The sequence below is a fragment of the Amphiprion ocellaris genome, chromosome 22 (assembly GCF_022539595.1).
Source record: "Amphiprion ocellaris isolate individual 3 ecotype Okinawa chromosome 22, ASM2253959v1, whole genome shotgun sequence".
Taxonomy (NCBI): Eukaryota; Metazoa; Chordata; class Actinopteri; family Pomacentridae; genus Amphiprion; species Amphiprion ocellaris.
Window position 1 is genome coordinate 6382698 of NC_072787.1, and position 16377 is coordinate 6399074.

Sequence of the window (16377 nt, forward strand, 5' to 3'; positions counted from 1 at the left end):
TTGCCGCTCTTCCCCTCTGCCGCTAACCAAAAGGCCACACTGTAGTTTCCTTCAGCACAAGTTCGAGTCGGCTCAGAGTGGGGCTGGTTTTTTAGAGGCAGAAGCCTGGTGTGATGCCAAAGTACAACTGATGATTATTTGGATTTCAATTATTGTTTCTGGACATTTAGGAAATTATGTGTATTCTGGAAAGCATGAACCCTAATCTGAACTTAATGACACATTTAACTCGCCGTTGGAGGCGTGCTGATTGTGCTGTGCAGCACTTGAGAAACAAAATACTACAAATTAGTTTCCCTTTAGTAGGCTCATGACAAAACTGAATGAATTTACAGGTCTTTCAGTCACATTGATTAAAACTATACTATAAAGTAGATATTAATTCACTTCAAAGCTATTTTCTGTATTTATTTACATCACGAGCATCTAAATTTGTATTCAGATTATGCCACTGAATAGCAGACTTTACACTATAAACACTTCTTGTGTCATTTTCTGTGGTAAAATTGTTACTTACATTAGTTTATCTTCCAACATACAAATTAACAGTACATTTTAACCAAATATAAAGCATGATATTTTTCTTTGATTACTCAAGGTTGTGAATGTAATAAGGAGGTGTGACAAGAATAGAAATGTTTGTCTGAAAAGTTAATGATGATTAGAAAATAAGGACGGTGCTGAAATAGGACAAAGAAAACAGGTCGTACTGCATAAATGTGACCAAAATCTCTGCAGCTCTCTTCCTTTTTCCACCATTTAGATTCTCCCTAACTTCAGTCCCTCTGTTACCCTCAAGCCATGCAAGGTGCCATGTAGGCTTCAGTAATGGATTAGGAGGTAAAAATAACATTTGTACAACATCAGCAAAAGGTTTATCCTACACTCCACAAATAATCTGGTGGAATTTTACTGAGGATGAACCTTACCGAGTGTCTTGTGTGCTTTTCCTGCAAAAATGTTCTATGTTGTTCATGCCTGTTCCTATCCAAATAATGTATTTGTTTACCTCTCGAGCAGATACACAACCACATCATTATTTAGAGAAATGGCAGACAGCTGCAAGCTAAAGTGTAGCAAACTTGTTCAAGCAGCTGATGTGCAGCAGGATTTTTCCAACACCAAATACTAAAATAAAGATGTTTTTACTGGCATACCTCTGGCAGCGACTGACACAATATACCTTGTTTCTAAATATGGAATGGTGGGGATGTAGGTCCATCTGTGCCAGCAATTCAGGGACTCTTTCAACCCCGAGATATCCTCTCTCTTTGTCCTTTACGCAAGAAAACATTCGTAGCCTCGGGTCCCGCACACCCTTCACCAACAGCTCCAGCCCCAAAGCACCACTGTCAGAGAGGTAGAGGAGGGGGGTGGGGATGTAATTCTCCATCATGCCAAAGCCCATCCAAGCAGACCCATGCCAAAGCACCATGTGTGTACAAACAATTCAACTGAATCCGACTGGATGTATACTCAGGCCTTATCTGGGTGAAGCCAAATACACTCTGAGCTATCAAAGGCAATGGATGAGTGATTGGAACTCTCAGTTTTTCGGGCAAATGCAAACACATCTATTACGCTCCACCACTTCAAGCTGTACAAATCAAAATCAGGGCAGCAAGGAGGAAAAATAAACACCACACTGTGTGACTGTTAAGAAACTTGGAAAACAGGACTTCGCCTATCGCACAGATCAGCCCAGAGGTAAATAAAACTCTAACTGGACCATCGCTGGCCAACTCTGTGGTGATATGCACAACATCAGACGCAGTTAATGCAGGCAAAGATTTTTTCTAAATACCTTTTAAAGGATTTGCAAGATAAGCCTGTTGGTCGCTCCTAGAAGGAGCCCCTAAAGGATGCTAGAATCGATGGATGAGAGAGGGATCTACTGTAGGGTGAAGAGGGGAAAAACTGTTATTTAATGCTCACATGTGAGCAGAATAATGAAGCAGCCAGAAAGCTCACATGTATGCCCACATCATTATCAACACACTAATCTGCCATTAAGCAGTTCCATTAGCCACACAGATCTAATGTGTATTTACCATTTTCTGTGAATCCATCATCATCACATGCAGTGATCTCATCCTTACACAAAGTGAGATTAAGGTATCACAGTGCAAAATAAAATCTGTATACATGCATAGTAACAGAGCCCGTAGCATCAACCTCTTGTCTAGACAGAGATAATACAGTGTTTCCCACAAAGCTCAACATGTATCACATAATGTCTTAGTCCATCAGGGATATACTGTATCATCAGTGTGCTATTACAAATACAGACAAAGGCACAACTGACCCCAACATACAAGAGTGACACTCAGTTTTTAATAAGTTTGTCTGTATTTTTAGCTTTTCAAAAACAACCGGATTTGGGGGAAAAAACTGATGAAGCAGTGAGTTCAAGAAGAAACAATTAGCCTATCCAGCTAATCAGCTCATTAGATCCTAGAGTAGGGTTAAAACTTGAATTTGTGGGGCTACAGGTCATATATTAAAAAATAAAATTAACACAGTTTACAGCAAGAACTCCTCTTGTACGGTGTTTCACCCTAGACACTACTATATTATAATTTTGAATAAAGTTAGCAGCTCTTTCCTACTCTTCATTGGATTCCACAGGTCTCCAGACTACTTTTCCACTGGTAGCACTGGTGCTACCAATTTTTTTGGTAAAGCATTAACAAATCTTGCAAGAATTGACAGTGACTCAAAAATATATTTTGCAAAATATTTAAACCTGAAAACATATTCATTTTGTCACCAGCCTTTTAGCAGAGGTTGACTGAAATCACTCCTATAAACTGGGCACACGCGACAATATTTACACCAATGTTCACTAAATACCTCACATGCAGGCTACAGTAGGCATTAGCTATGCAGCTGTGCACAGACAAGCCTCTAGTCTCCACTCAGTTACCAACTCAGACTGACTCAGCTGTGTGGCCAAAAATGACTCTGAAAACAGTAAAATCAGGTGTTCTAATGTCGGATTTACCCAACATGAAACCAAGTGATTTTATATGAGTGGCTGTTTTCTTTGAGTAGTGCTTTCTATGAACACAGTGCACTTTAAACCAAAACAGCCTAATCAACATCATGGAAAAACCAGGCCATGTAAAACCTGTACTCATACACTCTCAAAACACAGTCTGGAGCATGGTACCACAAGTTTGCGAATCAGCAGCACGTGCCAAACTCTTCACCCAAGATAGCATCCATTAGCTAAATATTCACACTGTCATACAAAAAGCTTTACAAAAGAAAAACCTTCTATGCTAACAATAAAGTCCTAATGTAGCTTTGAATTACAATGAAATATTCTTCCTTGTCATAGTTCTACACTGCAAACAAGAATAACATTGTTTTTTTGTTTCCATGTCTTCTACCTGTATCACTGAAACTGCAGGATTTTAGCCCTGGACCTTTTAGCTTTAGCTTCAGTATTTTAGCACAACATTGTGTGTCAAATCAGATTCACAGAACCACAACAATTTTCAACCAACTCAGAGCTAATGCTGGTTAAAGTAACTATACACAATGAAACCAATAATTGCTAGCAAGCAATGGGAAGCCTATTGTTGTTTATAGATGTCTGAAAGCACTTGTTTGAAAGATAAGCAAGAATTTGAAGCGGTAGATCTGACACTGTTATTGTGACCTGTCCATCTAAAGCTGAAGAGCTTGAAGCTAACTCATGCTAGCCCTCCAAGAGATGGAGCAGTGTACTAGTCTTCTCAAGCTGCTCACATTCTCATTAATGACCTACAAAAGATGGACAGGAGTGATTATGGTGATTGAGTGTCCACCTCAGACCAAGTTGTGTGGAGTAAAGTCAAGGTTAAGGTAAGTTTCGTCGAGAAAGACCTGCAGCACTTTGTCTCCACGTGCCAGCTTGCAAAAATGAATTTGTTTGGAGGTTGTTAAAGGTGTAGGGTTCTCTCCGACCTCCGGAGAGAGCCCTCAGGAGAGGCCCTCTTGTAAAATGCTCCATCTTATTAATGGAAATAAATGCTGTTCGCGCCCCACCCCTCCTCGTCGCCCGTCCTCCACACCCAGCAATAAGACGTGTCTATTCTTGGCTAAAGTCCCCTTCATTAACGTTATCTCAAATAGGCACCCAGTCTGATGGCGAGAGAAGGGACGGCGAGCGGTTAAGCTGCTTCATCCAATTTCATTATTCCATATGAGGCGGGGTATCAGTGTTAACTTTGCTGTGTCAGCACAGCACACGGGGCAGTTGTGCTGTCGTGTGACTCAAGCATGACATAAGTGCAGAGGTTTAAGTCACACGGAGTCAACAGCGCACATTGGCCAGCTGATCAGATGCTGACAAAGGCCGTTCACCTGTTTGTGATTTTTAATTTTCAAACGCACTTATGGCTGACTCGCTGTATCTTGGACTGAGTTCATAAAACGGCAGAAAGCTTTATTTGGTGCCCAAACTCTAACACCTCCTTTAGCTCTTTCCTGCTTATGAAATATGTTCCTTTTCACAGCAGCAGGTAGCGTGCTGAGAATCCACACGGAGGACAACAATAGCAGGGTGCTGCTGAAATAAGAAGCAGGAAGAGAGAGAGAGAGAGAGTCAGAAATGAAAAAAGACAACATTAAAGAGAGAAAGAAAAAGAGGAGAGGGGTGAAGAAAGTGTGAAACTGCGGACCGTCAAATGATCTGGCCTCTCTCCAGGCATGATGACTCAGGGATGATGGCACAGTTAGAGCTAATTAGGATCATAAACTGGAGAAATGTTTTGCCACCATGATGTGTGGGGTGCTTCCACGCTATTGGCAGGAGTTCACATTCAACGTGAGAGCTTCTCTTAATAGCATGCTAAAAGTATTTTAGGAAAAAATGGAAAAAAAAATCAACTGCCTTGAACCAACAGCTACGCTAAAAAGTGTTATTTTTTTGTGACTGAATCACATCCGGTGCAGATTCACAAGACTTATTTGGTGAAATACGCTGATGAAGTCAACACTGGACCATTCTGTGTCTGTCTGAAGCTGATGCAAGATCAGGCATGGAGAGGACAATTTAAGTGACATTTGGAGTAAATCAGGGACCTAAATGTACCAGAGGATGGGAGGACATGTCCCCCTCACAATTAAAAATACTATTGTTTTTATATTTCATCTTTGTAAATAAAGTCCAGCTGCCAAAAATTCAGACAGGTGAAAACAAATTTTGATTAAAAAAAGTTGTATAATTAGCAGCAATCTATTGCTTAGCTATTGTTTGTTTGCTTTTACGCTGCGATCTTTGACTATGAGGGTACATACAGTTTGCTCAACAATATCATTTTGGTGGAGAATGTGGGGAATGTAAGCCTTAGAGGGAATCTCTACTCAGGACAGAAAAATATACCTCACTTGCATGCTTTTTAGATTAAAAAAAAACATCTACAGCATATTTGGTTACTTATCTTCAGATCTTTATCTCTTAATTTTCTATTTCAAATCTCAATTTAACAAACATTTACTTCCATTTGTTTTAACTGAAGAATCCCTGACTTCATTATGTACCCTCCACTTCTGAAACCACATCTGTACCAATGGAACAAACAGATTTCAAGCTGGAGGTCTGGATCCATACAAAGGGTCACAGGACAAATCAACACTGTGGCAAGATAATTGCCAAATCTATTCTGTTTTCTTATTAACGACCACACATAAAACAATTCAATGCCTGGGAAAGAAAAGATCAGATGCTGCTTCAAAATAGTAACTGACAATAAATCTTTAAATATTTGATGAGACCAGGTTCAAAATTGTGAGAATTTTCTTTTGTTCTTCACCCCACAATATTGCAAACTAAATCATTTTGGTTTCTAGAGTGCTAAGCAGGCACAACAACGCCTTTAAAGCCATCATCTTGTGCTCCTGGAAACAGTGATGGACATGTTTTTGACATTTTATCGACCAAACAGTTAATGGATTAATAAAGAAAACTGCTGTCACATTACAAATAGAAGTAATTCTGAATTGCAGCCCTGTTTGAAACAAAAACAAAAGGTTTGGAACTGCTGCTTTAAACTGTAAATACTGCAACTGGATGAACAAATCAGAAGCCTGTTGCTCCAAAAACATCAAAGATTTCCGCTTGTTCTAACTGCTGTGATGCGTTCGCCAAGTGCATGATACAAAGTGGCATTAGAGCACTCAGCCGATTTCGCTCCTTGTGTCCGACGCCACCACACAATCGCCTGACAGTTGCTACGAGGCAGCTCCGCTCTCTGCAGCTCTCTCATGTTGCGTTGTCTAGTGGACTGCAGACGCACAAACACTGACGGGAAACGATAATGCTGCTGACTTGCCGCGCTACATCTTTGTTTATGAGGACTGACAGCTCCCTGCAAACGCCAGCACACTGTACACACCGACAGGAAAAACACACACCCAGACGGCGCTGATACACACTCGCACACGCATGCAAACAAATTAACACAGAGAGGCATCATCTGATACACTCGGAAGCATAATTCCTATTGCAGCAACACACACATTAGCGGCGTGCCGTGTAACAGTTCTCAAATGTCTCCCCTAAAGTAGTCATTGTTTTGAAAGCTGTTGTGGACAGATAGATGGAGCGTGACACATGACTAACTCAATTAAACTTCTGTGTTTTTGTCGTCATAGCAACAAGTGCAACAAGTTATTTGCAATGTGAGTAATACCCTTATCTTTCCAACTGTGGGAGTCATCAAACAACAGACTAATTAACTTAAGTGTCACCTTCTGAATTTTTTAAATCTGCATCTGTGCTTTTGATACTTGTGATTCATTTTCTGCACAACCTGACTGAGGCGGCTCTCAGCAGCAGTGTGTTATTGAGACATTTTGGCATTAAATTTGTTTTTTGTGCCTGAACTTTAAGTACAATTCCTCACTGCCGAGCTCCAAAAAGCCAAGAGGGACTATTACGAGATAATTACTAATTATGCTAATGTGCTAAAGTTGTGCTATTCCTTTTCCTTGGTCATTTTATCAGCTGTCCTCAAGAGACCACAGTCAGTAGTAATAACCCTTTTTCCCTCGGCTAAATGCTCAGTCAGTTAGAGGACGCCGTGTCCTAAACCGCCGACTACTCCGCCGCTACCCTTAATCAGGAAGCGCCTGTAAATTCACAAAGCCATGCATGCACACACAGAGGAGCGCCGCGCCGTTTCCATCGGCACTGACCTTCATTAACCTCATAAATGCCAGCGGTGTTTCCATCGCAGCTCTTAATGCGGTTATCAGCACAAACACAAACAAATGTGACAGAAGTGTTTCAGGGCTAAAACTAGAGCTTTACATCTGTGAAATACATCTCATTCCCCCTCCCTCAACACGAGCACAGTCTGCGTGACATTGGACTGTCCCAACATGGAAACCAGCACCGGTAACTACTCTGAACCACAACCACCCCCGCTGTGAATGAACCTACATTAGGCAATTGGTGGCATGGACAATTTGCAAAACGCAGCAAGATGTGCATTTACTTGAGTCCTCTGGCTGTCTCTGTCCTGCTGGGAAGTGACTTTATTTATGAATGGATTGTGCATGTAGGCCAATGCAGAGAATATACTGTACCGTTGCAGGCATATGTTTACAAATGTACCAGAAACAGAAAATAATTCTGGTTAAAAATAATCTTGAGACTGAATGAAATATCAGCCACACAGGAAACACTCTCCTCACATTTCTCATACACTTCAACAGCACTTCACTACAGATTATACACATTTGGACTGTTTCTACTAATATAACTTGAGTGTAATCATTTGGCATTGAGCATATTCCTGACTATTTTTTCTCTTCTTTTATTACTCACATCTAGCTTTTTATTTGTGCCATCACTCAGCCCACAACAGGCACCACATGCATACCGTACTCTATATTAAAGAGAGCTCTGTTCTAAATTTGCATTTATTTTTCTTTTGCAATTCTGCAGTTGTTCAAAAAAATACCCTTGCAGCTGCAATTTTATTTCACATTTTTGGGGGCTTTGTTTGACAGATGATCGCAGACAGGCATACAGGAAATGACAGGAGAAAAATGGGCATGACATTCAATGTGTGTCCATGCAGCTGGAATCAAACCGGGGACTTGTAGCTGCAAGATGTAAACAACGCATGAAGAACGAACAAATACAAAATCACGTGAGGTTCAAAGCCCATTTTAGAGTGATGTTTAAGCTGCAAGATGCTTTAATTCAGTAGAGGTCGACAAAAAAGCTGCAAATCGTCAGTCAAAAACAATAAAGATTTTTTGGAGTGGCATCATGGTTGTGCAGCTTCGACAAATACTGAAGAACTACAACATCCCTGGAAAGCTGGAAACTTTTGCTGCACACCCTCTTATAATTCTTAAAATGCAATAAATGGAAAATGGCCAAAAAAATATTTTCGAAGGAAAACAAACTTTGAAGACAAAGTGAGGCAGAGAAACTAATTAAAAGAGATAGATTTCCTACATATTGTGTATACACTGTAACAGTAGTTATCCTCTTCTAAAGGCTGCAGTTCCTCATCTTTTAACTAAAACGCAGCTATCTGAATCCTTCCTAAACACATTACAAAACATTCTATGTTGGAAATGGAAGGTTTTCATCCAGCAGTGATAGTTTTGTGTTAAACTAAATCCCTGCATGCACAAACACACCTGCTTGGGTTGTTAGATTCCAGATGCAGGTTCTGTTCTCAGACTCTGCCCTCCATCCTGACGTCTGCCTCACCTCAGCACCGCCTCTATGTCTGCCTCCCGTGTGAAGGGGGAAGCGGATGATGAAGTACAGCCTGAGTTTCCGCTCACTCTTTCCTCCTCTGCTCCGCTAGATGTCACACAGTCAGAGAGCATCAGGGCGTGGGAGCGAGGAGCTCGATGGTGATCGACTCCTCCGCCCTGCTAATGTCTCCTCTGGCCTCAGCAGAACGTGGAGGCTCAGATGTGAGGAGACCTTCGTCCTCGGTGCCCTGCGCCTTGTCCTGTGTCCTGCCTCAACTTTCACCACCCTCGACCCCTCTGCCGCCACATCTCCAGGAACGGGAGTATAAACATTAATTGCTACATAAATTACGTTACACTCTGTGTTTTTCACATTTCCCCCTCGGTGCTCTTGATGCTACGCTGATATACTGTACTGAGAGTACAGGGTGATCGGTGTGGCTGTAAAAAAATAATGTTGGCCTATAAATCTCTGCCGTGCCTATTTTTGTTCATTAAAAAAAGCACATTGTGGGTCAAAGAGAAGGAATATGTTGTACATATGACACAGTTTAAGGTCGCATCACACAGATGATTGACAGCTATGATTCTGCAGACAGTAAAAAAAAAAAAAGTGATGTGCTACAGCCACCCAGATGTTCGTGAACGTGATTTTATTTGTGGCACCGACATCCCTTTAGGGACATAACCTCAAATCACAAGGCTGTGATTAATTAAGAGGCAGAGCCACAGTATGTCCATGAATGAGTGACGACACTGGTCAAACACTGCACTTAAGGGACGGCAAACAAACGCACAGCGAGGTATGCTTCCACACAACACCGGGCTGACAGGAGCATTGTAACCTGAACAATACGAGGAGGCAGCAGCTGGCAAACAGCTAAAAACACAGCTGAGAGATTCAATACGGGTGTGTGATTTCTAGGAATTCTGAGCAGAAACGGGGCCTGGCTGCCAAACAAAAGATGTGAGCAAATAAATCTCTGACATGTAATCTTCACTCTTTGGTTATTTGTTTTGCCCATCTAGAAATGAGCAACAAAAAAAGAGGAGTTTGGTAGAAAAGAAATTAATAGAAGTTGTGGGAGAAATCTGCTTACAAGCGTTTGAATACACACACAGGTTTTAGCGAGTCCATCTACAAATAATCTGCAGCCTTTTTAAGGGATTATGTCCCAAATGCCATGAATAATCCCTCTGTGATTTTTTTTTTTTGCCTTAAGATCTATAAAAATAATTGTGTGGAAATCTCGAGATGATGATCAGTTGGCATTTGAGATGAAGGATGATGACGCTTAAAAAAATAAACTCTTGGTCTGGCTTTACGTTATTTGTGCTGAAGTTATTTGAACAGCTTAGGAAGCTTTTAAATATATCGATATATAACAACGAGACGTGAAAAACAGACCTGCCTGTTTGAGCTGCAGTGAGTCCACCTCCTGCAGCTGTGGATGAGTCGGCAGCCATCAGTGCTTCCCAAAGACACAGTTCATTTACAACCGGCCCCTGAACTGGCCCCTAATGTCCCGTGTTATCAGAATGAATCAGCAGCGTTGATAAATTAGCCGCTCGGAAACACGCTGCGAAGGCCCGTCAGCTAATGTGCGCACGTTTGTGTGATACTCATATGCAATGCTTAATGTTGTGGAACCAATTCTGTCGTTTCCATTATGTAAATACATTTGCCTCAGCACTATATTTTATGTATTGTCTCCCTTGTCTCAATTACTTGGGCTATTAAAAATCAAGAGGTTATGGAAATGAGGTGCAGTTGTCTGTTTGTAGTTTGATGACAAGTGCAAAGTGTTTATGAAAGCTCGTTATGCATTCAATTGCAGTCGGATTCGTCAACACGCTCCGAGCGTTCATCCATATTCCACAATGCAATGGGGTGGCACGTCAGTATCTTCAAGCACAAGCAGTCATGTTATCATCTGTTACACATATAAATAAAAATAAAGATAAATGCTTATTTTATGTAGCTCTTCCCTCCTTTCATGGAGGTGGTGGAAAATGTGGAACAAGGGAAAAAAAATTCGAGGAGTGTTTGTGGCCTGTGCCAGAGCAGAGCAGAGCGTTTGATGATTCAGTTTGGGTAACTTACTGATAATTAGCCAAAATACCTGAGGAAATAATCAAGGAGAATTTCTTTAGCAGCAGTTAGGCTTTTTCTTTTTTCTAAGAATCAAAGCTTTCCCTGGTATATAACTTCTATTTCAATCTTTTCAAAATGTCATTTTGCTAATTTTCCTCTGTGAAGTGCAACATGAAATAAAATTGCTCAGCAATCACAGATTAATTTCAGCAGTAGACAACGCTGTGTAGTCAGTTGTGACCGTTTCAAAACAGAGAAAGTACAACATCTCAATGAGAGAAGTGGCAAGATGGAAATGTTCCAGCAGTGGAAGGCTGTGAATTGTATTATTTTAATTATTATTACTGAAGTAAAGGCAAACAGAATACTGCATAACGGTGTGTTTGTCATTGCTAGAAATGCTGTGGGGTTGCAAGGCTTAAAACCACACATGGGATTTGTTTACCATGAACCCCGTCAGCATCCATTACAGTACGGCTGCACACAGACGCTCAGTGTTGGGGGAAAAAAGCCACGGTTTTTATGTTACAGTCACTGAAAATCAGCATGCTTTTCTATTTTCATTACAGAGCTAACTGATTCTCTTACAGTTTGTCTGAGTTAATACACTCACTTCTTCATTAGGGGCTACAGCAGGCTCAAAGAGGGGAATTTTTAAAAAATGACTAAAGTAAAAATGGTGACATAAAATGAAATATTATTCTGAGGCATAAAACAACTAATGGTATTTTTGTGCTTCTTTGTCTTTCTGTTGCAGGCCCACAAGTCAAACTTGAGATGTCTCAGTGTTCAGTATAGCAGCAGAGCAGCAGAGTTCAAGCTTCTAATGAGCTAAAAACATTTTCTGAGGCAACAGAAAAAGAGAATTATCACTGCTGTCTTTCAGGATGTTTAGCACTGTGCATTTAAATGTAGAGATGTTTACTTCCTTTGCCTGCTGCTTTATTACAGTGCAGTTGTGCGTTGAAATAATTAACCCAACAATAAAAACGGACTTATTTAAATTATGAAAGGAAGTTAAACACAATCTCTTTTAAAATTGTTCTTCTACACAGTCAAAAAAAGCCTTCTTCTTATTAAAAGAACGTTTAAACCTCTATAAAAGCGGTTTAATAGTTGAATTTCGCCCTTCTCCCGATGGATGTTTGACACAATGAAGTCTTTGTGAGGCAAATAAACGCAGCAGCAACTAAACTTTGCAGGACAAAAGACGATGCGTCATTTAAAGCCGCCGCTGCTGTTAATTTTACGTCCATCCAACAAGGAGGTAATCATGTGTTTCATTTGTCTCAGCATTTCCAAACGCACACGCCAAAAAAAAAACAAAAACAAAAAAACGCCGCCGGAGCGCAGAGAGCAGGGATGGAGCAGCTCGGAGGCTGAAGCAGCGCAGGGTCGAGCGGGCTGCAGTGCGCTCCGATGCCCCGCCAAGGTGCGCACGACCTCTGCGTTCAGACTGAGGGAAAACAAGTGATGTAAAGTTAGTTTTCTCTTTCTTTCTTTCTTTTTTTTTTACCTTTTCTCTTCGATCGCCTCCTCCTCCTCCGCTTCAGCTTGCATTTGACCTGGCCGCTCTGAGCCCCCGACGCGCGGCTGCTGTTTCCAAGTACGGATGCCATCAGCGCAGCGCAGCGGCGTTTTGGAGCGAAGCGCAGGAATAAACTTGGACTCGGCGGCTCCACTCTCCTTTGTACTTGTCTCGCGTCAGCCTCCGTTGCTCTCTGATAACGCAGCGTCCACGGGTTTGACGTACTCTCGGACTATATATATTTTTTTATCCCTCCAACCCAGAGAGAGAGAGAGAGAGGATGGTGAGGAGAGGAGGGGGGGTCGCGTCTTGCTGTTCCTGTACCACCTCAGAAACTCCAGCTCTCCTCCAGCTCACGGACAGACTGTTCGCAGCGCAGCGTGGCAGCTCTCAGCGGCTCTGTCTGCTTGCGCTCCTCTCCGGCGAGCTTTTTTTTTTCCCTCTTCCGCGCCTCTGCAGAAATTTTGGCATCAGCCACTTTGAATTCAATCATGCAGGACGCCTATCTATTTGCTGCCGAGCTTTCTAATTAGGGTCCAATCCTGGCTGTCTGGGAGGTGTGACATCAGCAGCGACACCCACCAGCTCACACCCCTTCTTCACCCGCTGCTTTTTTTGAAAAAAACAAAAAAAAAAAAAAAAACGTTTTGTCTCATTCTTCGCACTTTTCCTGCACTTTTCTGACACTGCAGGGGAACTGTGTTCTTTTCCAAGCCCTCCACATGGGAGGTCAGAGGTCAGGCCAGGCAGGGATTGTTGCTTCAGGGCACATCAGCAGATTGGATGCTCTTCAGTGTGGGATTCTACATATTTCTATATTCCCTGTATGCATCCCAGCTGCAAACTCACCACCAACTTCAGGCAAAAAGAACCAAATGGTGTGGGTTTTAGAGGAGAAAAAAGACAATCTCCGCAGAGAGTCCTCTGTTAGTCGAATCCTTTCCTCTCCTTGCGCAGTTGTGTTTAGGATTTAGGATTTACAGTTTCTTGTAGGATTAGAAATAAATGAGTCGTCTACAAAGGAAGATTACTCTAAGATGCAAAATGTTCAATTAACCGCCCTTTCAAATGCATCTTTCATCTACTTTTTCTTTTTTTATATATTCTGTTTTCCTAAAATTTATTCCGAAAATCCTGTTTTCAAATTTACAGGTGACCTTCACCACACATGAGGCAAAAAAACCTCTCAACTGTGTGCCACGGCCACAAGTTGGCAGACTGCGACATTTTGACACTTTTGTGTGAAAGCGTGGTGTCGAGGCTTTCAGAAAGCATTTGTGGTTTTCCTAGCTGCGGGTTATTGTTTTATTCCCCGGCCTCGGCAGCAGAAGGTCAGGTGTGTGATGGGAGGAGGCGCTACGGTGCTGCCAGACACGTTCAGGAGCTCTCACAGTGAATAAATGTGGATTTGTTAAGGCCTAATCAAGAATGCGACAAGATGGTGGTGTTGTTACTGTAACTTTTCTCACCATGGAATCAAAAACTGAATAAAAACTGAGCCGCTGCTGCCTTTAAATGCTGTTGCTTCCCCGAAAAATGTCCCCTTTCTCTTCACAGGGTCCCAGTCTTCACGATAAAACAAAATAATACATTTGCTGAAAAACCAGCACGACACGTTTGCTGATGTCAGATTGAAAAGTCACTTTGAGGTTCTGTTGTTGGGTGGAAACATTTCCTCCCAGCCTGAGGGGCAGAAAGAGAGAGAGAGAGGGAGAGGGAGGAGAGGGAGGGTGCTGGTCGGCCAGGCTGCAGCCTGCCCTCAGGACGCCCACAAATATCCATGTAAATTGCAGTTTAAGAGAAATCAATATAAGTGACAAGTTGCCAATGCCACTATCTGGGGCAGTAATGAAGGTGTGCTGGCAGGGGGGCTGGAGCATACATAGATAACAGCAAAGAGGCGGGGTGGGGCAGAGGTACAGGTTAGAGGCAAGTGCGAGACACACACACACACACACACACACACACACACACACACACACACACACACACACACACACACACACACACACACACACACACACACACACACACACACACACACACACACACATATTTACATACACATACACAAGGTCAGTAGTTGACAGATGGATGCAAAAGTTCCACTAAGTAACTATCCTGGGTTATCTTTACTGTCAGCAGTAACACACCTCTATGTGACGATAGTTCACGGCTCAAACAATCAGAGATCTGTGAACCAGTCTGCACCCTACTTCTTTCTACCTCAAGCACTTTTCAAACACAAAGCTACACAATTTGCTCTTCAGGAAAACACAAGCCACTAACAGTTTGTTAACTGATCAAATACGTTCAAAATTTTAGAATTCCTGAATAGTTTATTTCAACAGAAACACATCACTCACGCCACTGCTTAAAGTAGATGAAAATAAAACAGAAATCTGGGAAATAATGTAACAAAAACAAATTTGCTGGTTTACTGTGGGGTTTGAAGATGGTAAACATCAGTCACAACAGATTTCTAAGCTTTTATATATAATAATAGCTTCAGCATGATGATGGAAATTAGGACCATAGCTGAGAATTTGTTCTACTGATATTTAATCTAATCTGATTATTTTCACTATTAATCAGCAATTTTTCTGTAAAAACATTATTTACAGAAGCAACTTCCCAGGGCTTCAGATTACATCTTAAAAGAGGTCATTTTCCCTGATCAAAAGTCCAAAACTCAAAAATACTCAATATTCTACTATACAAAGCAGTGAATACCAGTCAGTGCTCACAATTAAGAAACCAGTAGCAGCAAATGTGTATTATCCATTGACTAATTGATTAATGGACTAGTGGAAGTTAGTCCAGACTGTGTTTAATTCTGGGTTGACCTCAGACTCACAGATATGGATCTTAAGAACTAGCATAATGAGGTTTATGATAACCTTAACTGTAATAGTTATAGGTAATTTAAAGAGGCACTACACTGATTTAGTATTGTACTTTAGTAACACTGCAAGTCCTAAAAGAAAGATTTTATTTAATGATAAAAACTGTAGAAAGTACGGCGGTGATATCTTAATTTCAGTTGTACAAGCTCCACTAAAAATGTATTGAGCACAGTTCAGCTCAAAAGCAACAATCACAACCTATATAAAAAGACTTCAGCCTGCATTCTTTCTAAGAGCCAGCAGGGGGCGACTCCTCTGGTTGGAAAATAAGGCCAGATATTACAGAGAGAGAAGAAAATGCACCTACTTTTTGCTTGATTTGCTACCTCGGTAAATATTTACCTAACAAGTTTATGTTCTAAATCACTTCTTTCAAATCTCCTGCAATTAAACATGATGTTTGTTTAGTAAATTCTGATCTAATCTGGAGGAACTTCAGTTACTGACTAATTTATATTAAGTGATGTTATCAGGCGGGGGTTACCTTGTGATGGGCAAGTTGCGTTGCACTTTTCACATCAAGTAAGCTAAATCTCATGAGTAAAATCTGTGAAATTGACCTTTAGAGGTACAATATGAACCATTTCTGCATTATTGTCTTAACCCTTAGATGCAAAAGTGGGTCAAAAATGACCCAGTGAGGTCGTTTTCTTGCAATACCTTTGTAATGAAAAGTTCTTCTCATTTCATATTCCAACTGTTCCACAAAACGCATGTTTTGGATATCATTCCATTTAAATTTTTAAGTTGCCTTTAATACTTTTAAAGAAATTGTAATATTTGTATTACTACCGCAAGCTCTTTATCACTGATAATATCATGGAAGAAGTGATGAAGTGCACAAACTTGGAGGGACGGAGAGCAGCAACAGCTGGAGGAAAAGAGTCTAAATTGTCTACAAAATGGATCTTGACATTCTTCTGTGGCTGTTCTGTGTAAGATTCTTCTTTGTAATATTCTTTTCTTTATAAAAATGTTCAAAATCTGTTCTAAGTGAAAAATAAACATATTTCAAACATGAAATCATTCTACTGTGGACCAAAAATATCATACAAACAATAATACAAATGATTATTCTTAACAAAAATGACAAAAATCGAATAAAAACCGCATTGATTCTTATACGGGTCATT

General features: G+C 41.0%; 1 protein-coding gene across 3 annotated transcripts in view; it reads right to left on the minus strand.

Moving 5' to 3' along the window:
- adarb2 (adenosine deaminase RNA specific B2 (inactive)) overlaps nt 1-16377 on the minus strand; it is a 309605-nt gene that overhangs the window by 225761 nt on the left and 67467 nt on the right. Inside the window, exon 1 of one of the 3 annotated variants that reach the window (XM_035946031.2) lies at nt 12327-12821. The exons of the other annotated variants lie outside the window; for them this stretch is intronic. Within the exon in view, the coding sequence (XP_035801924.2) occupies nt 12327-12429 (103 nt within the window). The 5' untranslated portion in view covers nt 12430-12821. Of the gene's footprint in view, nt 1-12326; nt 12822-16377 lie in introns of those variants that run through there. 3 annotated transcript variants of the gene reach the window in all.